At 42.9% G+C, this 26,288-nt stretch overlaps 2 protein-coding genes across 2 annotated transcripts; one reads left to right on the top strand and one right to left on the bottom strand.

The window, feature by feature from the left end:
* Positions 1-4,648: 4,648 nt before the first annotated feature.
* Positions 4,649-24,129, bottom strand: C7H9orf43 (chromosome 7 C9orf43 homolog). Its single transcript, XM_069474578.1, has 15 exons — positions 24,069-24,129; positions 21,350-21,502; positions 21,104-21,239; positions 15,481-15,538; positions 13,126-13,226; positions 11,421-11,457; positions 10,516-10,679; positions 9,677-9,827; positions 8,979-9,039; positions 8,635-8,702; positions 8,324-8,411; positions 6,000-6,079; positions 5,279-5,345; positions 4,950-5,080; positions 4,649-4,898 (listed from the first exon to the last, which is right to left on the bottom strand). Exons 1-15 carry the CDS (start codon positions 24,127-24,129, stop codon positions 4,824-4,826), a joined length of 1,431 nt encoding a protein of 476 aa, XP_069330679.1. The 3' UTR covers positions 4,649-4,823.
* Positions 23,591-25,598, top strand: POLE3 (DNA polymerase epsilon 3, accessory subunit). The gene is made up of 4 exons (XM_069474579.1): positions 23,591-23,983; positions 24,086-24,171; positions 24,504-24,622; positions 24,912-25,598. Exons 1-4 carry the CDS (start codon positions 23,918-23,920, stop codon positions 25,082-25,084), a joined length of 444 nt encoding a protein of 147 aa, XP_069330680.1. The 5' UTR covers positions 23,591-23,917; the 3' UTR covers positions 25,085-25,598.
* The last annotated feature ends 690 nt before the right edge of the window (positions 25,599-26,288 follow it).

The following is a 26,288-nucleotide window of genomic DNA, read 5'->3' as shown; positions in this document are numbered from 1 at the left end:
CAGTGCAGTGACTGAGATGTGTCTTCTTAGCATCTGCCCACTGCTCAGTCTCGGGCCTAGCATACACTTTTAAAAGCTGAATCTTGTTAGGGAATTCAGTTCTAAAATCAGCATATAAGACATAGATTGTGAATAACCACAATTACCCTCAAATAATCCTTTATGTCACCCATAAATTACACACGGTTTTCATAAACATGAAAAGGAACAGCAAATTTAACTTCCCCATCTCACACTCCCTCTGGGACATATTTTCACAGAGTAGGAAAGCTGGAATAGCCCCTTTTAGTTGCAGTATATTTTATCTGTCACTCCCTCCTACTTGTGCTTTTTTCTTTTTTTTTACCCCACACATTTATTGAATTTCCATAAGTGAAACTCATATATAGCCATAACTCCGTTGGAAGGATTTGATGAATGAACTCTTTTCCCTTTCCTTAAACTGGTTCTTCCTCTTGACCTCACCTTTCTGATAATGATAGCACCTCACTGAATCAGCATGGAAATTCTTTGACTCCTCCCTCTCCGTCACCCTTTCTTTCCAGTTTCCAGGTTCTGGTTCATTCTTCCTTTGCACAACATCCATTTTTCTACATTTTATTGCCATCTACATGCAGGTCCTGATCACCTCTCATTGTGACTTCTATGGTAGCCTCCTAACTGCTCTTGCTGGTCTCTCTCCGATTCATGTTCCATATTGCCCTTAGAATAACATTCTCTAGTGGGGGGCAGGGGGAGGGAAAGAATAACATTCTCTAAATCATTGATTTAGTCCTATCACTCCCTGATTCAAAAGCCATCAATGGCTCCCCACTGGCTGTCAAATAGAGTCTAGCCCCTGCGCAATCTAGTCACAAGCTGTCTCCAATCCTACCTCCCACTCTTCTCAGACAGGAACACTATACTCCTTGCCTATCCCCCAAACTTTTCCCACCTATGTCCCTTCCCTCCACCTCAAATGCTATCTCCACAAATACCTCCACTTACCAAAACCTAACCCAGCCTCAATGGTAACACCTCATCACTACTATTCTTTCTTTGTACCACTTATCTTATACTGCTAGATTATAAATATACATTTCATTTTTTTAAATTTATTCACTCATTCAGCATGTATTATTGAGCACTGCCAATGCCCCAGCACTCAGCTAGATACTGGAGATATATACACAGTGAAGACAGAGAGGGCCCTGCCACTCACAGGACTCATAGTCTGGCAGTGGAAGGTGGCAACAGACAAACTGTGAGCCCCAAAAGAGGCTCTGAGAGGAAAAGCAAAAGAGGGGAACCTCTTCTTGACAGTGGTCAGAAAAAGCTTATTTTCAAAATAAGCCATATATAGGCTGAGACCTAAAGAATGAGTAGAGAGTGGCCAAGCAGAGAAAGGAAGAAATGAATTTTCCAGGTTGAAGACAAAGTAAAAAAAAAAAGTCTGGGCCAGGCACGGTGTCTCACACCTGTAATCCTAGCACTCTGGGGCCCTCCAGCCCCAGTTCTTTCTCCCCCCGCTGGCTTGTTCTATGTGCTCCAGCCATGGTTTTTTCCTTTTAGTCTTCCAATGAGCTATGTCCTCTCTTATCTTCAGAATTTTTTTTTTTTTCTTTTGAGACAGAGTCTCACTGTTGTCCAGGCTAGAGTGCCATGGTGTCAGCCTAGCTCACAGCAACCCAAACTCCTGGGCTCAAGCGATCCTTCTGCCTCAGCCTTCCAAGTAGCTGGGACTATAGGCGTGCACCACCATGCCCGGCTAATTTTTTTTCTATATATTTTTGGTTGTTTGGCTAATTTCTTTCTATTTTTTAGTAAAGACGGGGGGGGGGGGGGAGGGTCCTCACTCTTGCTCAGGCTGGTCTTGAACTCCTGACCTCCAGGCCTGTTATGTACAAAGGCCTCCAGTCTCTGAAAGATGGCAAAGAAAGGATGTCCTTTTCATAATGTAATATCACCACCTAGTGGTCCCAAAGAAACTTTACTGCTTGATCCAGGAAAAGTCTCTTCCAGTTATATTCCTGGACATTACTCTCCACCATTTCTCTGGAACTTTTCCTTTCTCTATCAAGATAATCTAGGGGTTTATTCTCTAATATATAATAGACACTCAATAAATATTTGTTTAAAATGCATAAATAGAAGGGCAAATTAATTTCATACCCTGTACCTTAAAGCAAGAAAAATTTAGACATTCTTTCCCAGATTCCTCTGAACTTCAAGGGGGCCTCTAATCATTTCTACTTAAAGGCCAGAGGTATTTCTGTCCTTAATTTAGCAAGCAATTCCTTTAGGTGCATTTGAAGAAACTGATTTTTTTTTTTTAAGGGTATTGTATCATGGAGGAAACCCTGACTCCCTCCCACCAAACCCTGGGAGTTTTCTTTAATTCAAAAACAATGAAGAACAGGCCAGGTGTGGTGGCTCATGTCTGTAATCCTGGCACTTTGGGAGGCCAAGGTGGAAGGATTGCTTGAAGTCAGGAGTTTGAGACCAACCTGAGCAAGAGTGAGACCCTGTCTCTACTAAAAATAGAAAAAATTAGCAGAGTGCAGTGGCACACACCTGTAGTCCCAGCTACTCAGGAGGCTGAGGCAGGGAGTCAGAGGTTGCAGAGGAGTTTGAGGTTGCAGTGATCTATGATCACACCACTGCACTCTGACTGAGAGGACAGAGGAAGACTCTGTCTCAAAAAAAAAAAAAGAAAGAAAGAAAAGAAAAGAAAGAAAGAAAGAAAGAAAGAAAGAAAAGAAGAACAGAGTATGTCCTCCAGAGGTCAGGACTAACACCAAAATAAAGGACAGAAGGCTCTGAGAGGAGGCAAGTGTGGGCCTAGAATGTCTGAAACTGTTTTCATTGACTCTTGCTTCTATATACATGTCAAACTGGGCCAGGTGTCACTGGAAAATGTCCTTAGAAAATCATGGTGACTCAAATCAAGTGGACTGTCTCTAGCAGGGATCACAAAGTAGCAAAGAACAGAAGAAACTAAGAACTAGCTTCTTGGAAATATAAACCTCCTAGGACAATATTCCAACAGGCTAAACCTAAGTCCTCTTGTTGGCTTAAGTATATAAAGCAGATCTCCAGGAAATTCTGACTATTATTAATAATTAAGCCTTACTTCTCTACTTCCCTGGGTCTAGATGGTGGAGAAATGGCAGTTAGCAACAGTTACCTGGCTCCTCCCCTCTCAGAACATGGGAAGCTGAAGCAAAAGATTTATGAGGGTTCCTCCTCCTCGGTCAATGCTTTTCTACATGATCTCATCCTTCATTTCTGATTGAGGGTGTCCCGTCTCAGTTGCGCAGTAAAGAGAGGGAAATGGAGGTGCATCAGGGCACAGTGGATGAGGCAAAAGAGTAGACCCAGGTTCTAAGCCCAGCCCCCTTCATATACTGGCCTTTGACTTTTGGCAAATTATTTGATGTCTCTAGCAGGGCTACCAGGTACATAGTGAAGGTTGTGGACCAACTCTAGGGCTGCGGCTCATATTGTAATCATCATAGATTTGTATATTCATTAACTTTCAACGGACAGTAGTAAAGTGCCCTAAGGAGTGCTTTTTTATTGAGTACTGTGGATATATATGGTACTTGAGTACTATGGATATATATGGTGTTTATATTTAAACTAGTATGAATTTAAAACAGCAATGCAAATAGATCTTTAAGGATACAAAAAATTGTTCTCAATATTCCTACCATAACAGGATGGTTCAATATAAAGTCTGACAGTGTGTCTATTTTGTATTTTATCTTTTATTAAAGATATATAAATGATGATACTTAAAAAAAAAAAAAAAAAGGAGTGCTTTTTTAATAATTCACTCAAAGGCCCCAAATGGGCTATCATCAGCCCTGCATTCTGAGCCTAATCTATAAAATGGAGACAATCCACATCTGTCTATAGAGCTGGCCAGAGAACCAATCAAAATAATGAGTGTAAAGCACCCTGAAAGGTAACATGGTATATTTCCCAAAGTTCTGTTTGTGATCATACAACTTTGAGGAATAGGTATGACAAAGGTGAAACAAGTTTCGGCCTGCAAATGTTTTTTCTCCCTTTGAAAATAGAAGTGAAGGCCAGTGTTTAGATAGCAAATATCTTCTCACTCAAAATATGTCCTGATTCAAATGATAACTTTATACTCACCAACAGAACTTAAAAGTATGTTCCAATTTCTGAGAGTTGCCTCACCAAGTAAATAAAGTAGTTGAATTAGTTATAAAATAGACTTTCTCTTCTCTGCCTGAGTCTTCAGATAAATTAAGCAAATGAAAGATAAAGCCTGCCTCATCCTCATCCTCACTCTCCCCCCACACACTGACCATTAGAAATTGCGTATGCTCCAGTGGACAGGTCTGAGACTAGGCTAAGGAGAAGTGAAAAAAGTTGTGAATTTTTAAAAGTCAGCCTACAGCAGTCAGTCTGCAACGTAATGCACATTCAAGAAATAACTGTTTTCAGGAAAACAGCCCACATAACACCTTTTTGATTCCCCTCACCATGAAGATTCAGCTAAGTATAGTTCAGCCTAGTAACACTAATGATGTCACATGATTTTGATTTAGCTTAGAAAAGAGGAGGCACAGGTAGGCAGAAGATTTAGCTTTCTAATTTGGTCTGTTTTGAGACAATGTTTAGAAGGAGTTGAACATTTAATCTGCACTTTTAATATGAACTGTACTTAGGGTAACCAAATAATTGATGAGTGAAAAGTTTCTCTTTAGAAAAAGAGGCTGGGCGCGGTGGCTCCTGCCTGTAATCCTAGCACGTTGTCCTCAGGACGCCAAGCACCCTGCTCTGGAATGAGGCTGCCCCAGGTGATGCTTTCAGTCTATGCCTCCAGAGACTCCACGCTCTGCTCCAAAGGGTTGGTTCTCCTCATCCTCATCCTCATCCTCATCCTCATCCTCATCCTCATCCTTGTTCTCATCCTCATCTTCATAGTCAGAGGCCTGAAGAATCCTCAGGAATTTGAGCTCAGGGTTCCAGCTTCCTCCAGACATGGAAGCCTGGGCTTCCAGCAGAGGCTCCACTGGAGCACTAATGTCCTTTTCAGTGGGTTCTGTTCCAGGCGATCCAGGACCTAAATCAGCCGATCCAGGACCATTAATTGCACCTGTGACAAATGGAGGACAGAAAAGAAAAGAGTGGGGTGTTTTTTAGGACCTCCCTGAAGGAAGACTGTGCCTTCAGGGAGGTAAACTAACTATCCTGGTCAACACAGGTTCAGCTGTCCCTATCCTCAGTCATTTACTAAGGTTCCTCCACCCTAATTACTTACTTTCCATACTGAGGTAGAAATTCACGTAAGTCTCAGAGTAGTCCGTCTTTGGTCTCTCTGTGGAATCCTGAAATTCATTGGGTAAGTGCAAGGAAACTTGAATCAAAACATTAGGAAACTAAAAGGATTTTTCTAAAAGATGCTTTTCTCATAGAAATTAATATCTAAGACAGGCCAAAGACCCACCTCCTGGGACTGAAGAGAAGCTTGTATCACATGTTCTTTGCCTTCCAAGCTGTCCAGATGAAGCCAGAACCTACTTCTTGCCATTCCCAGCGGTCTACTTAAGTAGGGCAAACCACCTCCAAAGATGGCTGCCAACACTTCCTCCCATTCCTGCATGCACATGCTATTGCTCACATCAGGAGATGAAGTCTGTTTCCTCTCCTCTTGAGTCTGGGCTGCACCTGTGACTTTTTTGGGCCACTAAAATGTGGCATAAGTGACCCTGTTTTAATTCTAGGCCCATCCCTTAAGAAAGTGCTTTTATGAGACTACTATACCATCAAGAAGCCCAAACAAGCCACATCAAGAGAACTCAGGCAACTTAGCCAACAACTCCAGCCCAGTTGCATTAAGTGACCTCAAGCAAGACAAGAATAACTATCCAGTTGAATCATTAGAAATAACAAATCATTATGGCTTAAGTTTTGCGGTGTTTTGTTACATAGTAATAGATAACTGAAACTGGGTCCTAGCAAAGGCCCTGGTACACTCTCACCTGTTTCAAGGTGGCGCCTTCTAGCTCCATCTGCTGCTGCTGCTTCATGTCACTTTCCTGACTTGGCAGAGTTCTGTGACCTAGTGACCACAAAGCCAGTTCAATCCTCCTCCTATTGGCACTTCATATCCCATTTTGGGGCTTCTAGTTGATCCCTAGTCTACCAGTGACTCCCCATCCAGAACAAGACAAGATCTTGGTGGCAGGTAAAGGGGAGTTTGACCTTCTTAGTTCTATTTGAGATTCTGTTCACCTGGAACTGTGACCATATGTATTACAGAATTAGAGATTAAGGTAAAGTATGTGTTTAAAGACCCAGGATTCCTCCAAGAAACCTAAGGTGTGGGTCCCTGCACATTATAGCAGCAAAAGAAACCCTAACTCTACCTCTTCAGTTTATGAATACTCCTCTTATGAGAATGGGACTCATCTTTTTGCACTATCCCTAACCTACCCACAATGGCTTCTGAAAAACAAGCAAATTTTTAAAAAGCTCTAGTTTTACGTTTCTTTTGCATCAGCTGCTTCGCCAGCTAGTCTCTAAATGCATGCATTCTTTCCTTTCTCAATCTCCCTTTCTCTAAACAAACATCTTCCAAGCTGCCACTAGAGATATTATGCTAAAGGACAGCATTTCTATTGGCTTCCTACCAGCACCAGTTCTCACTTTAGCTGCACGCTGGGAGCACTGGGGAACTTATAAAAAACTGAGGTTCTCAACATCAGAAATTGTGACAATGCGTCCGGGGAGCAGCCTGGTATTAAAGTTTTAAAAACTTCTCAGTTGGTTTCAGTGTGCAGTCAAAGTGGAGCATCACTGACCTGGAGGATAAAGGTTAAATGTCTTTGCAGTCTATATAAACCCCTACCTACCTCTTTAGCTTGATCTACCACTCTCCCTTAAATACCCAACCCCACAGCCACACTGAACTGCTCAGTGTTTCCTAAGCAGTCAAGCTCCTCCAAGATGTCTTCGCACAGGCTATTCCCACTTCCAGGAATTCTTTTCCATGTCAGGAAAACTCCCACACAGATTCAAGATCCAATGCAAAAATTGTCTCTTCCATAAGCCTGTCTCAGCTCAGTGAGGACGGGCCACTACTCTAAGAACATGAATCACAGGGGCACCCAGTCACGCAAGCAAAACTTTTCCTATTGGAGGCATCAGGAAGAGGAACAAAAGGCACCAGAATGGAATTTAGGGGAGTGGTAGTGATCAGCCTGGATAGGACGCTAACCTTGGACATGTCACCTCCTGCCCTGGGCCACAGCCCTGATTCTGTCTACCTCCCATGTAAAGGGCAAGAACCTTCTTAGAGCTCAGGGTGGCATGAGGGCCCTTGGCCCGGGGGGCTGCAGCGCCTGCTGCCTGCCGTGTACCAAAAATAAAAAGATTTAAAAAAATTTTTTTTAAATATAAAAAAAAAAAGAACCTTCTTAGATCTTCAGGTTAGAGGACATAGTTGGTATCAGAGAGTTAAGTGGGATGGGAAGGAAAGCAAAAGGGCAACATCCTTTTCAGGAAACATCTCGCCTGAGCCCTCCTAGTGCCCCAGGGCTGGAGAGTTAATTCTGATGATTAAACAGTTGCTTCCACATTAAAGTCAGCGAGGTCCAGTCTGAGTAGGGCACAACGATCTTCCAAGGTTATGGGGGATTCTTTTTCCCTCCCTCCCATTTTGTACTCAAGCTGACAAATGTCAGAGGGACAGGGGTAAGTATATCCCTCAGCTCAGAACATGATAAGGACTCCAAAAAGGAGAGATATCCATTCTCATCTCCAGCATGGGCATTAGAGGAAAAGGATTGCCTGAGAAGAGTTGGCTACCTGCCTCCTGAATGTGTTGATTTCAACCTGAGGCTCCAGAGACACTCTAGCTTGTCCAGGGAAGCTGGGAGCCTTGGAGCTCTGCTTACTTAGAACTCTTTTGGGCTCTAGTGAGGGGCCCCAGCTCTTCCCTGCCTCACTGGACAATGGGCCCTCAGGGGTCTTCTCTGCAGTAACCTGGGCTTGTTCCTGTTCCTGATCCTCCAACTACTCTGTGTTTTCTAAAGGAGGACCTGAGGGGAAAATGACAATGACTCATGCTTATGGTCGTTTCTCAAATTCCCATGCGAGCAGACATCTGGCCCAGCGGGCTTGCTTAGTAAATATTTGATGGAAGAATGATGTAGACCAGCCAGACTGAAACATTCCAAGAAGAATTCTGAGTGTCTGACAAAAGCAGGTTTCAAAAGGCAGAGACTTTTCTGGCCCTCCACTATGTCCTGGGATTCTAGCACCCTCTGAATTCCACCCCCAACCAGGCACATGCTCTCCTTACCAGAGAGAGGGTCATAAGCGATGGCAGATGACTGTTTATGGGAAGTTCTCTGGCTCCCTGGACCACTTTTGGCTTTCTTTTTAGCCTCCTAAAATCCACATGAGGAGGAAATGAATTAGGACTTTTGGAAGTGAAGAAAATTTTTTTCAGAAAGAGTCTAAAAGAAGGAATTAAACATGTACAACTAGACAGGAACTTTATGTCTATAACCAGAGAACAGGGAGACTCCCTCCCACCTCTCATATGTCCCCACCCATTCCAGGCTGCACCCACTTCTGCCAGTCCCAGCAAGTCCCTCAGTACCACTCTACCTGTTTCTTAGTAGGTGTTTTCACCTTCCTCCGTTGCTGTCGCTGCTGCTGCTGCTGCTTACTGTGACCTGGTGACCAGAGTGCCAGCTCTACCTTCTTCTGACAGTCCCCACCCTCCCACAGGGCTGCCTGCTGGGCCCTGTTCCACAATGGTGACTCTCTCCCTGATCAGAACCAAGTGAAAGGGTGGGGGTTGGTTCCTGAAACCAGAGTTTCCTGAGTTCCACATGTGACCCCATATGACTATGGCCATAAATATAACTGAATCAGACCAAGTTAACGTATGAGAACTGTGGGCAGGGCGGGAACAGCACTTAGAGATCCAGCAGCACTGGCAAATCTACCTTCTGTCTTCAGGTTATAATGCAATTTCTTCATATATTCAGGATATCGCAATGCTGGTTTCTGGAGGAAAAAGAAGAAGAAAAGCTCTACTGCCAGCCTGAGCAAGAGCGAGACCCCATCTCTACTAAAAATAGAAAGAAATTATATGGACAGCTAAAAATATATATAGAAAAAATTAGCCGGGCATGGTGGCACATGCCTGTAGTCCCAGCTACTCGGGAGGCTGAGACAGGAGGATCGCTTGAGCCCAGGAGTCTGAGGTTGCTGTGAGCTAGGCTGACGCCACGGCACTCACTCTAGCCCGGGCAACAGAGTGAGACTCTGTCTCAAAAAAAAAAAAAAAAAAAAGAAAAGCTCTACTGTAGGTCTCTCCCTTTCCCCCCAAATGCATTTATTCATCTAGTCAGCAAGCACATTTTGAGAACCCAGTGTTTTGTAGCACCGTACCGGGACTGTGGAGGAAGGAAAAAGGTGTGGGGAACAAAGTACAAAAGAAACAGAGAACATTGCTCTCCTTAAACTCTTCCCCACAGACTGGCCTTCACTTACCTGTAAGCCCAGCCTTCTATGGGGCTTGGGTCCAGAGCGGAAGGGCAGAAGAGAAAGAAGGAATAGAAAGTCAACTCTGCCAGCCTTGAAGACAGATGAGTTTGGATTTCCACGTAGACCTCTTCCTCTGAGGCTCCCTAGCTCTTACCTGCAGGGTCAGGCGGTGTATAGACAGAAACATCCTAGAAGAAATTGCACTGTCAGGTCGGTTCTTTTCCAGGGAAAGATTCTTTTTCATCATAGTCAACTGTATCTTCATCTCTGGACAGGGCATGGTTTTGTCTCCATCTGACAAAAGTCTGAAGGGGACAGAGACAGCCAGTCAGCAATAGCTCTTCTCAGACAGTGTGGCTGAGGAGAAAGAGATGAAAAGGGCTCCAAATTAGGAGAACCTTCCACTTTGGGTCTGAAAAGGCCCGTACGAACAGGTGCTCATTTGGTAACACCTTTCGGATGCAACTGTGATAATCATAGCTGTATTTACTAGATTAAGTGTTTACTCTATGTCAGGCTCATGTGCTTTATACCACTGAATCCTTACAACGCCCTGAGGACAGGTATTATTATTACCATTTTGCAAATGAGGAAAATGAAGCTTAAAGAGGCCAAATAAATTACCAAAATTCACAAAACCAGTTAGGTTTCAATATAAAATGCAAAGGTCATCTCACTCCAAATCACATATACCATTCTGCCTCCCACTTATTAATAATTCATCTATAAAAAGAAGAGAGTAATAGTGCCTACCTCCTAGTGGAGGTTTAAATGAGAGTACATGTAATGTGCTTAGCACAGGGTGGTGCTTGATAAACGGTGGTGGTTATTATTGTCATCACTGCCTGTTGGTAAGTCTACGAATTCAATAAACAAGTAGGGTGACAGTTTTCTCCCAACCCTACTGAGAAAGAGCACATGCTTAGACCCTTCTCGGCCTCAATGAGGAGCATGTGCTCTGGCTCTCCCAGTGACCTACATGTAGGTACTTACTCCTCCAGTATGTCCTGAGGTAACGTGTCCAGTGGGGCCCAGAAAGGCATGAAGTCTGGACCTAATTGCTCAGACAATGGTACCGGGGTCGGGGGAGGCACAAGAATTCTCGACGGTGTTTCTGGATATTGCTTTCTAGAGAGACTCAGAGATGAACCGTTTTTCTGGAAGAGAAACAACAGAAAGACTCTAAAGCACTCTCTTTGAGCCCATTTCTTCCCATCAACTTTCTAGTCTCCCAGCACAACCCTAGAATGGGAAACTTGTTTCCAGACTACTCCAGTCATTCTTGCCTCCTCTGAACTATGAGGGCAACCACATTTTTCCCTCTGAGGTTCCCAATTCTATTGTTATATTCAGATCACACGGGGATTAGTTGTTTTGTTGTGTTTTTCCAGAAAGGTCATTCATTTATTCACTCAACAAACTGAACAAATATTTATTATCTAACTATGTGGCAGGCATAGCGCTAGGGATGGGGATTCAACAATGACCAAAATGGACCAACACACTACTGTCACGGACATGGCAACCTTACAGCTCTGTGACATTTACCCATAAATGGTAGAATTAGAATTAGAAGCCCAGGTCTTATAACTCCTGGTCCATTGAAATTCTATCCCATTTACACTGGGGATTAGTTTTTAATTGACCAAAAATTCCCCCTAAATACCCAACAGTTCCTCCTATTACTTCAAGGTGCTCTTCATCTTCCTACAAGGAGGAGATAGGGAAAAGGGGTATCTGAATAGAAAAAGGTTTGGTAATTATTCCTAAAGAAGGGTTTTCTTTTGCGGATTTTGTCCACTTAGGGAAAGAATAGGGGTAGGGGAGACCTGAAAGGAAAACAAATGTAAACTCCACATATTAATACCATAAAGGTTTGGACAAAACATCAAACTCACCATTGCCAATTTCTTTATTTTCTTCTTCCCACGCTGGCTGGGGAAAGCATGCTTCTCAGCTAGACTTGACATAAGAATAAACACAACTTATTCCTAGACATCTTTAATAGAACCACCAAGGATATCTGTGAATGATGGCCACGAATGTTCCTCTCTAGTCAGCACTCAAAGGCAGCTGGTTGGGAGCTCAGCAGTACCTGCTGCCCAGGTCTTACCACTAAAAAGATCCCCCATCCTCACAACTAACTTATGTTCTCAGGCAGGGCGCAGTGGCTCACACCTGTAATCCCAGCAGTGTGGGAGGTTGAGGCAGGAGGATCACTTGAGGTCAGGAGCTCGAGACCAGCCTGAACAACATAGTGTAGAACTCATCTCTACAAAAAATTTAAACATTAGCCATGCATGATGGTACATGCCTGTAGTGCCAGCTACTTGGGAGGCTGAGGTGGGAGAACTGCTTGAGCCGAGAAGTTTGAGGTTGCAGTGAGCTATGATCACGCCACTGCACTCCAGCCTGGGCAAAAGAGCAAGACTCTGTCTCAAAAAAAAATTTTTTTTAATAAATAAAAATAAATTGGGTTCCTCATCATTCACTCAGACAATCCAGTTATTTACTTTCATAGCATGAATCCAAACTAGACATTGTATACTCAGGTGCAATTATGTTTGTGAAATCTGACTCCCCTGCATAAGGCTCTAGGAGGACAGGAACCAAATCTATTTGCTGCTCTACTGCATCCTCATTGCTTAGCACAAAGGAAGGGCTCATGAAGTATTTTCTGTTCTGTCCTCTTCCACCTCTTTACCTGGGACATGGATATGACAGCTGGAGCTCTAGCAGCCAACTTAGACCTTAAAAGCACCCATGAAACGCCTTAGAAGATGGAAGCCATGGACTAAGGATGATGGCTCAGAAAGCTAAAAGGAGCCCTGGTTACTGATTATCTCATGGAACTGACATACTAGCCCTGGCTCGCCTTCTTCTGGGCTTCTTTTACATGACAAGAAATAAACCCTTAGGGTTTTTTGTTTGTTTATACCATATATATACACACACAAAATGCATATATAAAGAGGCATTCACAGGATCACTTTTTACAAAGAAAACCAAAATGCAATAAAAAGAAATTCTTAAGTCTCGACATCTGTAACAGTCACTTAACAAGAATCTGAAAGCCTCAATGATCCAGAAAGAAAAACCAAACACTTTCCCCATGGTTGTCAACATTAGCAAGCCTTTGGGCCTTCACCAAATGATTTGTCACGCTCTGCTTTGTACAAAAGTCCTATATGCTATCCATTTTGTACCACTGTACTCAGATTGGGGTTGAAATCAAAGATTCATGTGCTTCACCTGAAAACTTTTTCACTAGTTACTAACTGCTAATAAGAAAAACTAATAGAAAACATTTATTTCTTAATCAAACCTTACAAATAAGTTGGGCCCTATCTTGTATGCTATTTACTGTCACATAGAATTCAATGTAGAGAAGTTCACAGCATAAATCTCAAAGTTCATTAAAATAAAATTCCAGCATAGTAAGAGGCAGATGCAAGAGACCATGACCTACTGCTCTGCTTGGCCTCCTGCTACTTGCAATGAAGTGGCTAAAAGGGAGATGAGAAAAAGGGGGCCTGCAGAGGACAGTAGCAGTTTGTAGAATATGAAAGTCAATGGCTCCCAAGTTCTAGACATGATACTTACCTCACATACTTCTCTGATTCTTCTGGGATCCAGATTACAACCATATTGCTAACATCTGTAGGGCAGGGAAGCTGTGTCTCATTCAAATTCAACACTGAAAGCTAAGAGGAAAACATAAAGCCAATATATGGCCTGAGGTTCCAGGGTCCCGTACCAGTCTAAGGACTGAATTATCATGCTAACCAAAGAGTTTGATGGCTCAGAAGATGATAAAAAGACATTTCCTATCCCCAAAACAGCTTCATAATATTTTCCAAAAAAACTGGACTACATCATCAGATATCAGTATAGGTATTCTGAAAGAGGGGACATTTGTAAGCAAATAATTTTCCCTGCTTTCCTGTGACACTAGGGTGGCATTTAGCCCAAGCCCATCCCAAATGAGGGTGTGTTGGGGCTAACCAAGGAAAACACTATTCACCCTGCCCACAACACTCCAAAGACTTAGGTCTCTGCAGATAATCGACAATTTGGGAGCAGAGAAAGACTTGGTAGAGACAGAAGCAAGTTCTCTACTTTTATAGACTGTCTACAGTTATAGACATCTATATAAATGTTAAAGTACTAACTTTTCTCACATTTAGCAATTTAGGATCCTAGAACATAATGCTCAAGGAAGCCCTGTAAATCACCTAGTCCATATTCTTTTTTTTTTTTTTTTTTTTTGAGACAGAGTCTCACTCTGTTGCCCGGGCTAGAGTGAGTGCCGTGGCATCAGCCTAGCTCACAGCAACCTCAAACTCCTGGGCTTAAGCGATCCTACTGTCTCAGCCTCCCGAGTAGCTGGGACTACAGGCATGTGCCACCATGCCCGGCTAATTTTTTGTATATATATATATTTTAGTTGTCCATATAATTTCTTTCTATTTTTAGTAGAGACGGGGGTCTCACTCTTGCTCAGGCTGATCTCGAACTCCTGACCTCGAGCGATCCACCCGCCTCGGCCTCCCAGAGTGCTAGGATTACAGGCGTGAGCCACCGCGCCCGGCCTAGTCCATATTCTTGATAGGATACAAACAAAACAAAACTTAAAAATGAAGTTGCCCCTGTGAAAAGGAACTGATTGATGGGGAACAGGAGAGACTCCTTTTCATTGTAAACTCTTTTATGCCTTTTGAATTTATAATCACGTTCATGTATTATCTACCCAAATAATTTAAAAATAATCGAATCCTCTTGTTCTAAAGAGGTCAAAGAGGTAAAGTGATTTGTTCATTTATCCCATTCAAACCTATCTAACTGTCTCTTAGTTCCTTACACTTTCCACCACATGATACTAAAAGTGAAGCATCTCAGGAAAAAAAAAAAAAAAGGCATCCATAGGACTGCAAAGAATAGTAAATCTGTCTTTACCATAGGTAAGTAGGAGGGTTTTTCTTCCTAAAGTTCTAATTTAGCCGTACCCCTAACTAACTGTGTGCTTTAGCAAATCACTTCCTATCTGGGCCTCAGTTTCCTCAACTGTAAGATATATGAGATAGACCACAGTAACGTTGTTCAAACTGTAACTACAAATTACTAGAAAGTCATAAAATCAAATTTTGTGAATCACAGCCCACATTGTTTAAAAACGAAATGGAATAAAACAGAATAGGGCAGGGCACAGTGGCTCGTGGCTGTAATCCTAGAACTTTGGGAGGCTGAGGCAGGAGGATTGCTTAAGGCCAGGAGTTCAAGACCAACCTGAGCAAGAGCAAGACCCCATCTCTACAAAAAATAGAAAAATTATATGGGTGTGATGGCACATGCCTGCAATCCCAGCTACTGGGGGGGCTGAGACAGGAAGATCACTTGAGCCCAGGACTTTGAGGTTGCAGTGAGCTATGATGATGCCACTGCACTCTAGCCTGGGTGACAGAGTGAGACCCTGTCTTAAAAAAAAAAAAAAAACAGAACAGGACAGGACAGAAAATATCAGAGTAAATGACCCATAGTTAGGGTAAGGATTATTCCATGATATTTTTGTTGTAAAATCTATTTGTTACCATGGATCACAGCTGTAGAGGTTTGAAAGTTATCAGACTATATGACCTTAAGTACCATTTTAGGTCTGAAATTCCCATATTCTAATTTCCTGATCATGAGATGACAGTGTTTACCTAGTAGCTGAACATGCTCTATGCAGGAGACAGAAAAGTCTCACCTACACCAAACCTCTACAAATCAATCCCACTTGTGTCTGGAATTTCTGAAAACAACATAGCATGCAAAGTCATTAGCACAGAGCCTAGTATATAATAAGGGCCCATAGTAAATAATAGTCATCCTGGGGAATGTTAGATAAAGGCAAAACATTTTATTCCCACTAGTACAGAGAAAATACTAAAGAAGTACCTTTTTAAATCTGTGACTTACTTTGGGAGATCTATCAGTACTGTTGATCAAACTTTTGTCAGGTAAACCTTTCTGAGGCCTAAAAAATGAGAGTTCCAAACATAAAACAGAGACACCAAGGACTTATTTTATTGCGATGATAAAGTTAGTGCTATGAGGAAAACCCTTCTACTTATCTACAGAAAACCTTGGGCTTAACACTTACCAAAGGAATATAGGGTCTCACCATATCCTTAAGTTTTGTTTGTTTTTCCTGGAACAGCTCCTAAACAGGTATTATTACACACTGCGAATAATTCACAACTATTTGTTGCATCAAACTGAATTCATAGCCTACACCTCTCTCTCCAGCTAGAGACAATTACATCACCATCAATAAAGGTTTATTATGTACCTTTAATGTAGATGCTTAAAACATGTTAAATAAACAAAATGTAGTATATACACATAAGAGAAAATTATTCAGCTTAAAAGTAATGAAATTCTGATACAGTAGTCCCTCTTTATCTGTGGTTTTAGTTACCAATGTTCAACCACAGTCCGAAAATAGGTGAGTACCTATAAGATATTTTAAGATATTTTGAGAGACCACATTCACATAACTTTGATAACAGTATGTTATAATAATTATTATTATTGTTTCTAATCTCTTCTGGTGCCTAATTGATAAATTAAGCTTTATCATAGGTATGCATAGGGAAAAACATATTAGGTCAGTAAGTATGAAATGTCCGATTTCCTTAAGTACTAAGTTTAACAGTTGATATCTCTGACATTTCCTTTTGACACTTCTTGGGGTTTTTCCCTATTCTGAAAGTACAACCTCAGTCTTTCAAATGTACATTTTGGCTTGTGATTATTTTTCACATTTTTTAGAGCAATTTTTGTGAAACCATGGATAAGCAAAAAAATTATGTTATTTTTGAATATGAGTTCCATCATGGAACCAATGCAGTGTCAACAGCTCAAATATCATCAAAGTGTTTGGGAAGGATGTGGCTAATTAATGCACAGTACGTTGATGGTTTGAGAAGTTCCACTCTGGTTATTTTAGTCTTTTTTTTTTTTTTTTTTTTGAGACAGAGTGTCACTTTGTTGCCCGGGCTAGAGTGAGTGCCGTGGCGTCAGCCTAGCTCACAGCAACCTCAGACTCCTGGGCTTAAGCAATCCTACTGCCTCAGCCTCCCGAGTAGCTGGGACTACAGGCATGCGCCACCATGCCCGGCTAATTTTTTGTATATATATTTCAGTTGGCCAGATAATTTCTTTCTATTTTTAGTAGAGACGGGGTCTCGCTCTTGCTCAGGCTGGTCTCGAACGCCTGACCTTGAGCGATCCACCCGCCTCAGCCTCCCAGAGTGCTAGGATTACAGGCGTGAGCCACCGAGCCCAGCCTATTTTAGTCTTGAAGATAAGCCATGTGGGTGACCTGAGACCAAGGTGGATAATGATGAGATGAAAGCTGTAGTGGAAGTGAATCCATCTCAATCTATGTGTGAATTAGCAGCAAGGTTTGACGTTACTATTCCAACAATATTGGACCATTTGAAACAACTGGGCAAGGTAAAGAAGTTAGACAGATGGGTTTCACATGAATTAAACAAGCATCAGAAGAGAAATCGTCTCGAAAACTTGCCTTTCTTTGCTGTCACAACATAAAGGCGAACCATTTCTATACCACATTGTTACGTGTGATGAAAAATGGATTCTTTTTGACAATTGCAAATATTTGGCACAATGGTTAAAGATGAAGTGCTGAAACACAGTCCAAAACTAAGTATTCACCAAAAAAAGCTAATGGTGTCTATTTAGTGGTCTAGTGGATGTCTACTGCAACCAATTGGATGAAATGATGAGGATGCTTGTGATTAAGCAACCAAGATTGGTCAGTAGAGACAAGCCAATCCTCTTTCAAGACCACATGTTGCAAAAAACAATGCTGCTCAAACTACAGAGGCTGGACTTGGAAACTGTCTGTCTTCCACCGTATTCACCAGCCCTTGCACCAACTGACTAACACTTCTTCCAGGCTTTGGACTACTTCTTACAAGGAAAAATATTCAATTTTCAACAAGCTATGGAAAACATCTTTCGTGATTTCATCGCCACTCACTCTCCAGGCTTCTTCACTGCTGACATAAACAAGCTACCCTTAACATGGCAAAACTGTGTTGATAGTTTAGGCACATTCTTTGATTAATTGTATTGCTTCTTGTTTACAATATAATAAACTAAACTTTTGATTCGAAATCGGACATTTCATATTTAATGACCTAAATAGTATGTGTATTTATAGGGTTCACCCCTATCTGTGGTTTCAGGCATCCACTCCACAGGTCTTGGAATGTATCCCCTGCAGATAAGGGGTGACTAATGTTCCTGTTAAAACATAGCTTAACATTATACTACATGTCATAAGCCAGACACAAAAGGACAAATATTGTATGATTCCACTTACATAAGGTACCTAAAATAGGCAAGTTCCAAGAGACAGAAAATAGGACAGAGATTAGGGGCTGGGAAGATAAGTTAATGGGGAGTTATTGTTTAATGGATACAGTTTCTGTTTGAGATTGATGACAAAGTTTTAGAAATGGACTTTTTCCATTTCCAGTTGTGGTTGATGCTACACATAGTAGTGATGGTTGCACACTGAATGTAGTTAATGCCAATGAATAGTACACTTAAAAATGGCTAAAATAGTCCATTTTGGCCGGGCGCGGTGGCTCACGCCTGTAATCCTAGCACTCTGGGAGGCCGAGGCGGGTGGATCGCTGGAGGTCAGGAGTTCGAGACCAGCCTGAGCAAGAGCGAGACCCCGTCTCTACTAAAAATAGAAAGACATTATATGGACAACTAAAAATCTATATAGAAAAAAATTAGCCGGGCATAGTGGCGCATGCCTGTAGTCCCAGCTACTCGGGAGGCTGAGGCAGTAGGATCGCTTAAGCCGAGGAGTCTGAGGTTGCTGTGAGCTAAGCTGATGCCACGGCACTCACTCTAGCCTGGGCAACAAAGTGAGACTCTGTCTCAACAAAAAAAAAAAAAAAAAAAAAATAGTCCATTTTGTTATGTATATCCACCACAATAAAAAAAACCCATCACTTTGTATTTTCATATCACTTGCTATTTTTTTTTTTTTTTTTTTTGAGACAGAGTCTCACTCTGTTGCCCAAGCTAGAGTGAGTGCCGTGGCGTCAGCCTCGCTCACAGCAACCTCAAACTCCTGGGCTTAAGCGATCCTCCTGCCTCAGCCTCCCCAGTAGCTGGGACTACAGACATGCGCCACCATGCCCGGCTAATTTTTTTCTATATATATTTTTAGTTGGCCAGATCATTTCTTTCTATTTTTTTTTTAAGTAGAGACGGGGTCTCGCTCTTGCTCAGGCTGGTCTTGAACTCCTGACCTCGAGCGATCCACCCGCCTCGGCCTCCCAGAGTGCTAGGATTACAGGCGTGAGCCACCGCGCCCGGCCATCACTTGCTATTTTTAAAAAACATGTAACATGTATAAATGATGAATAATGCAAAGAAGTATAAGATAAAGTCCCAATTCTTAGCCTGATTTATGAAGTCCTGCATGAAGTAAGCCCCTGCTTTCTCTCTCTCTTTTTTTATTTCAAAAAATTTAGGGAGTACAAGTGTTTCTCATTACATGGATGAATTGCATCATGCTGAAGTCAGGGCTTGCAGTGTACCCATCCCCACCTGCTTTCTATTTCTACTCTGGCGCCCCAGCCTCATCTCTGACCATTCTTCCATTCCTGCTCTATGTTCCAGGTACAATGAACTATTTTCCTGATACCTAAAAAATTTCCTCTTGCCTCCGGGACTTTGAATATGCTATTCCTATAGTTTAGAACTCTTCCTGCCCACCTCCCCCCTGCAACTCCCACTTCATTAAACTGCTCAGACTTCAGGTCTAGGCACAGATGCCTCTTATACAGAAGCCAGTATGCTGCTTAAGGAACCCTTTCTCGTGCTTCCACACACCCAGGGGGCGTTTCCTCTCACAACACTCATCACATCAGATTGTCCCTGCTTATTTCTTTGCCTCCCCAAATAGGCTGAAAGCCCCTTGAGAGTAAAGACTGTGTCCAACACAGTGGCCCCCACTAAAATATTAATAATATTTGTGAATTGAATGACTAAATGAATGATGTCATGTCCCCTGCCTTGAAAGGGCCTAAAATTCAGTTGGGCAAACAGGACATAGGCATAAAAATATCAGTAAGCATGCCAGAGACAGTAAGTGCTGGGCTAGTTTGGAAGGGAGAGTACCCAGGGCTAGTGGCAAATGAGGAAACTCAACAGAGAATGAGGACATATTCACTTACTCAACAAATACTCATTGAGCTTCCACTATATGCCATGCACTATTGTAGGGATAGGAGATAAAACGGTGAACAAAACACACATAGTCCCTGCTCTGGTAGAAGTGATATTCTAATGAGGGGAGGGAAACAAATCAACAAAAATCACTTCAGATCAGAAGAAATGAAGAAACAAGATGCAAGGTCAAATGACGGTGAGAGTAGGCCAGGTGCGGTGACTCACGCCTATAACCCTAGCATTCTGGGAGGCCGAGGTGGGAGGATCCCTTGAGGTCAGGAGTTAGAGACCAGCCTAACCAAGAGCAAGTCTCTACAAAAAAATAGAAAAATTAGCCAGACATGGTGGCGCCTGCCTGTAGTCCCAGCTACTTGGGAGACTGAGGCAAGGGGTTTGCTTGAGTCCAGGAGTATGAGGTTGCAGTGAACTATCATGACACCACTGCACTTTACCCAGGGCAACAGCGCAAGACTCTGTCAAAAGAAAGAGGAAGAAAGAGAAGAAAGAGAGGAAAGGAAGGGAAGAAAGGAATGAAAGAAGGAAGGAAGGAAGAGAGAGAGAGAGAGAGAGAGAGAAAAGAAAGAAAGGAAAGGAAGGAAGGAAGAAAAGAAAAGAGAGGAGAGGAAGAAAAGAAAGAAAGAAACATGGGGCAGGTAAGAAAGAAAGAAAATAGAAAGAAAGCAGGCATGTGTGGACACAGTTTTCTGATGACCTATAGAAGCTGATAAGATAGGCTAAATTGTGTCACCCTAAAATTCATCTGTTGAACTGGTTGACCCAGTTCTTCAGAATTTGACTGTATTTGGAAATAGGGTCTTTATAAAGGTAATTAAGGTAAAATGAAGTCATATTGGTGGGCCCTAACCCAATATGACTGGTATGCTTATAAGAAGAGCAAATTAGGACACAGACAAACACGGAAGGAAGGCAATGTTAAGACAAAGGGAGAAATGGCCATCTATAAGGACAGAGGCCTCAGAAGAAAACAACCCTGCTGACACTTTGATCTTGACTTCTAGCCTCCAAAACTGTGAGAAAATAAATTTTGTTGTTTAAGCCACCCAGTCTATGGTACTTGGTTATGGCAGCCCTGGCAACCCAATACACCCCAGTACTACCACCAAATTAACCAACTCCTAGACCAGAGCAGGAATGCTTTATTTTTGTTTCAAATGGCCTATTCACTTCTTTAACTGAATTCGTGTTTTCTTTTTAATCCAGCTTTCTCAAAGTCTACTACATGAGTAAGGGAAATCATAACCCAGACTTTTGAGGCAATAGGCTGTTAAAGGAAGATTCCATGATAATTTACCTGCCTTCAAATTTGGAGTTAAACTTTGAACCACGAGACAATAAAGAATGAGCCTTAGTGAAGGTAAATTTTGATAAATGACGAGGAAAGGAGCCGGAATCTGGCACATTTACAACGGTGAGCTCTGGGAGTTTATCTGAGAAAGCAGACCAGAAGAAAACATGTTAATGTTGCCTAAAGAAAGGGAGCCAAACAGAACTAGATTAAAGACCTTGTGAGGAAGAGAACAGAGGGTGCCTAATTCACCTTCATCATCCAGGGGAATTTTGCAAGGTGAGCCCAGGATTCGAGGATGGCCCCTCTCAATCCGGCGGATAGTTGCCCAGCATTGTGGATGCTGGCAAATAGCCAAGTCACAGGTGGTTTCGTCCCATTGGCTGTCATCTGGTAAGTCCATAGCTATAAATGGTTTAGGACAAAGGCCAACTCTGAAGCTTTCTAGACCTCTGGAGAATCAACAATCACATAATTAGGGAGTATTATAATTAGTCATGCAATCCAGATCTCAATTTGGACTCAACGTTTAAAATATTTCTATTGAACCTATATAAGTAAAGGTGGTCACAGGATAATTAAGGATTGGGTAACAAGTTAAGTATGAAAACAACTCAGCATGAGGTAGAATGATAAGAGCCTGGGAGCAGATTGACTTTAGGTCTCCAAATGGTCCATTTAATAGCTGAGTGACCTGGAACTTAACCATTCTAAGCCTCTTTGTTTCTTCATCTCTAAAATGAGGATATGTCTATTTCACAAAGTCATTTAAAAAATTAGTTAATGGATATTAAAAGCCTAGCATATAGTTCAAAATAAATATTAGCATCTTTTCCTTTTCTCCTTCAGTAATCATTAGGGAGAAGATGCCACCATCTCCAAAAGGTCTTATCACATTACAACCAATGCAGTCACAGAAATACCTACATCATTTGAAGGCCTAAACTTTTGGAAGGTAAGTTTCATTTTTCAATGTGCTTCAATTCCCATGCAAGCAGATAAAATGCCCACCAGCAATTAATGGGTTTGCTCAAACAGCAAATCAGTAGATTTCAAGTTACATTGTAGGCCATTAACTTTTCATTTACTGGGTGTATGGCCTTGGCCAAGTGACCTCACCTCCCTTGGCCTGTTTGCTTATATAAAGTAGAGGGAAGGAAATCCCTAAGTAGGACTGTAGAGGCATTCAGTGAGATAATGTACTTTTATGTATGATAGGTACTCAAAAAATACTATCATATTTTCCTCTCTAGAGATGTTTCCACCTCTATCACCTTATCCCTAATAACTTTTTAAGGACAGTGTCCATTTCTTCTTTTATTCAGCAAGTTTACTACCAAATATGTGAGGGGACCTGTTTGGGACATAGAGAACAGTAATGAACAAACTCCCTGTTCAAAACTGCTTATAATTTAGATCAAAGATAGCAAACTATTGGCCTGGGAGCGCACCTGGCCTATGACTTGTTTTGTTTGGCTGGCACTTTGAACCAATATCTCAAAATTTAAATAGTTCATAATGTTCATACTTCTGGCTTTTAGAGATCAAAATACCTGACAACACTGGGCCCAATTCCAGCTAGACAGCAATTGGCTGGAGCTGAGTTGCTCCTAAGGTGTTTAGGGCAAGTCTGCTCTATCTAAGTGGAGTTCCTCCACCTGACCTTATAGTCTCTAACTGAACAGTTTCAGCTGCCATTTATCATAGTATTTGCTCTGTTGTTTCCTCGTAATAGGGAAATATTTCTCTGTAATCATGTCTCTATTGAAAGCAGGAGAACGAAAGGGCGAGTTGACAGCATGTTTCAAGGGGGAAAAGCTACAGTCCTCAGTGGTAGTGAAAATTTCTAAGTACTCAATATGAAAATAATACAACTTCCAAAACCATTGCAAAATTCCGAGAAGGAATTTGACTGGAAAAGATCTACAATGAACAATTTAATGACAGGGTTTGTTTTTGAATGCGAATTAACATTATTCTTAGAACTGGCTGCTTCTCGCCCTTTCGTCACCTGCCCAGCCCGAATTGAGCCCTAAGGTCTAATCAGGTGCATATGTATATCGCCAAAATTAGCGTTGTGCTAGCAAAATACTTCGCGTTATAAAACAAAAACAAAAAACCTAGATAACACTTATCCTTAATACCCTTACTACAAAGTTGTAAGAAGATTAAAAATGGACATATGCTTCGGCAGAGTTGGAAAAAGATTCCCGGCTTCATTCCGGAAAACGGGGGGGGGGGGGGGGGGGGCGGGGAAACGTAGGGGGAGAATCCGACCTCCCCAAGCCGCCGACCAAAGCAGATTAAAAACCCCTAGAGTTCAGAAGCCGAAGCGTTAAAGAGGCTCGAGGTGGTGAGCCCCGCCTCTCCTCCCCGCCCAGCAGGTTCAGACCACGCCTTCGGCTCCCTCGGCAGCCGCCTGGTAGCATCGTCGCCAAACAGCGGCGCAGAGCACTATGGGAAACGGACAGAAGCCCCAGTGAGTCAAAATAACTTGTGACAAAGTTCCAGAAGTGACGATGGCGTGAAACAGAGAAATGGGCCTGGGGAAGGACGTGCAGGGTACGGTGGAGCTGGACGGAAACCAGGCCGGGCCCAAATCCCTGCGGCGTGGAAAGTTCGACGCACCTGCGATTTGAGGCGGAGGCGGGGCTGGGGAGGCGGAAGGCAATGGCGCGCGGGGCACTATGGGACGCAATGTTGGCAACGTACGGCGGGACGGAAGCCTCGGAGGGTCAGATTGTAGCGACGCGGGAAGTCTGGACGCGGTAGCTGCCTAAAGAAGAGGCCCGAGGCTGAGACTCCGCCCGGGCGGTGGCAATGGCGGAAAGGCCAGAGGATCTCAACTTGCCCAACGCCGTCATCACCAGGATCATCAAGGAGGCGGTGAGCAGCTCGGGCTGGAGGATTAGCTGGGGGGCGGACGAGCGGGCAGGAGGGAAGCGGGTCCTGGGCCGGCAACTTTGCTCACCCCCGCTCTCCTCACAGCTCCCGGACGGCGTCAACATCTCCAAGGAGGCCCGGAGCGCCATCTCTCGCGCCGCCAGCGTCTTCGTGCTGTACGCCACGTCCTGGTGAGTGGGGCAGAGACATAAGCCAGGCGCAGAGAGAACTCCTGGCTTGGAGTTCGTCGCCTGGAGCCCACAAACCGCAATCATTGTGTCCTACCTCAGTGTGGAGAGGTTCACAGTCCTCTGCTAGTTAGAAGCTCTGAAGCAAAATAAAACAACAGAATAACTTTGTTTTAGCCGTTTTGTACGGAGAAGGGAGGGACTTACCCGTGTCATACAAAAAAACCCATGCATCTAGGGAGTAGGCTTTCCCATCCCACCGCTGGTGCCCCTTTCCCCACTCCATACGCGGCAAGAGGGAGTCTGACGGCCTCTCATGGCCCTTTCCCTTTCAGTGCCAACAATTTTGCAATGAAAGGGAAGCGCAAGACACTGAATGCCAGTGATGTGCTCTCAGCCATGGAAGAGATGGAGTTCCAGCGGTTTGTCACCCCGTTAAAAGAAGCTCTGGAAGGTAATGACCCTCCCATGCTCTCAACCATGCAGAGGTGGTCATCCTGTGTGACCTGTTCACTTGGCCCTGAGGCTTTCTCAGCGTGGGTCCCTTTTAAGTCCAGTAAGCTAGTACTGGATGTGACTCGACCTAGTCCAGTCGACACTACCTTAGATCTGTTTTATGATGCTGGGCAGGTTATTTTACCTTCTGTGTCTTGGTTTCTCCAACTGTCGATGGGGTTAGCTGCTGAAGTCCATCTGGTTCACTCTTCCAGCCCTCCTTCCTAACCCCTTTCTTCTCCTTGCAGCATATAGGCGGGAGCAGAAGGGCAAGAAGGAAGCTTCAGAGCAAAAGAAGAAGGACAAAGACAAAAAAACGGATTCGGAAGACCAAGACAAGAGCAGGGATGAGGACAATGATGAAGATGAGGAAAGGCTGGAAGAAGAAGAACAGAATGAAGAAGAGGAAGTGGACAACTGAATAGGGTGGGAGACTGGCACCTTGGAAGGTACCACTCTGAGACTCGCTACATGTTTCTATGAAGCTTTTCCCTGCTGGGCAGAGTAGTCTTAGGCAAAAGTGCCTGAGAAGATCAAAATAAAAACTGACTAGAATTGTCGCCAAAACCAGCACTTCCCAAACTCAAAGCATCTGAGTAGCGGAATCCTGTTTTGTTCAATCAGTCCGAAGGTTGTGACTTTTTGGCAAGAGGGATTCTGAATGGCTAATTAGCCATTAGTCAGTTCGATCACTCTTGTTTACTTATATGTATGGTTAGGTTGGTTTCGATCCCCAGTACCCCTGCTCCCTTCAAAAAGTAATAATAACTTCCATGCTGCCTGCTGTGTTCCAGATCACAGAGGCAGTCAAGGCTCAGGAAAATTGGGGCTTTGATCATGGTCAGCCTATATTTGATTGTACAGTGTTTGGCAATAGTATTAAGAGTGTTTAGAACAATAAAATTTTAGGAAACTACTAAAAAGCTGTGGGAAAATAATGAAATCTATTGTCTCCTCACTTGACAGTAGCATTAATTGAATTTTGTTTTCTGTAGACCCACTTGGCTTGGAGCCCTTTTATGTTGCATGTAGACATTTGACCTGCTAGAGTGGCTGCACCCTGGGTACACAGGCTCTTAAATTAAATCAGCAGTGTAGATTGAATTAGTCAAGCAAAGGTGCTAATGTCTCACTTTTACAAAACAGATGGTTTAGTCTTAGTTGTACCTCACTGCCTGCCAGCTTTAGGATTTATTGGCACCTCCTGGAAGGTGTAAAATCCAGGCTTTCTCTTCTTACAGTCCGTCTCCCAGAATTGTGACTATGGCTTTTCATTCTTCAATTCATGATGAGTTCCAAACTTTATTTCCTAGAGGCACAACTTTCTCCCTCTGTGCTTGTTGCTTCCTGTCTCTCTTCTGCCTCTCCCCTGCTCCCCGTCCTCACTTTTCTTCTCTCTTTCCTTTTCTCTTTTCTGCTGTCAGTCTAGGAATTTTGTTTACCTGTTTAATATTTCAGAGTGCAAGTTCCTCTGATTCCTTAGTTCTAATCTCATGTCTTTTAAAAATGATTTTATGAAACCCCTCTGAACCTTGAGGGAAATCTGATGGTGCTCAGGAATCTAATTCCCCCCAAAACCATCCCCTGTAACTGCTTCTAAAGTATCTCTGTTGGCCTTTCTTAGC

The sequence above is a fragment of the Eulemur rufifrons genome, chromosome 7 (genome assembly GCF_041146395.1).
Source record: "Eulemur rufifrons isolate Redbay chromosome 7, OSU_ERuf_1, whole genome shotgun sequence".
Lineage (NCBI taxonomy): Eukaryota > Metazoa > Chordata > Mammalia > Primates > Lemuridae > Eulemur > Eulemur rufifrons.
The sequence above is the reverse complement of the archived record's forward strand: the minus strand, read 5'-3'. Positions and strand labels throughout refer to the sequence as shown.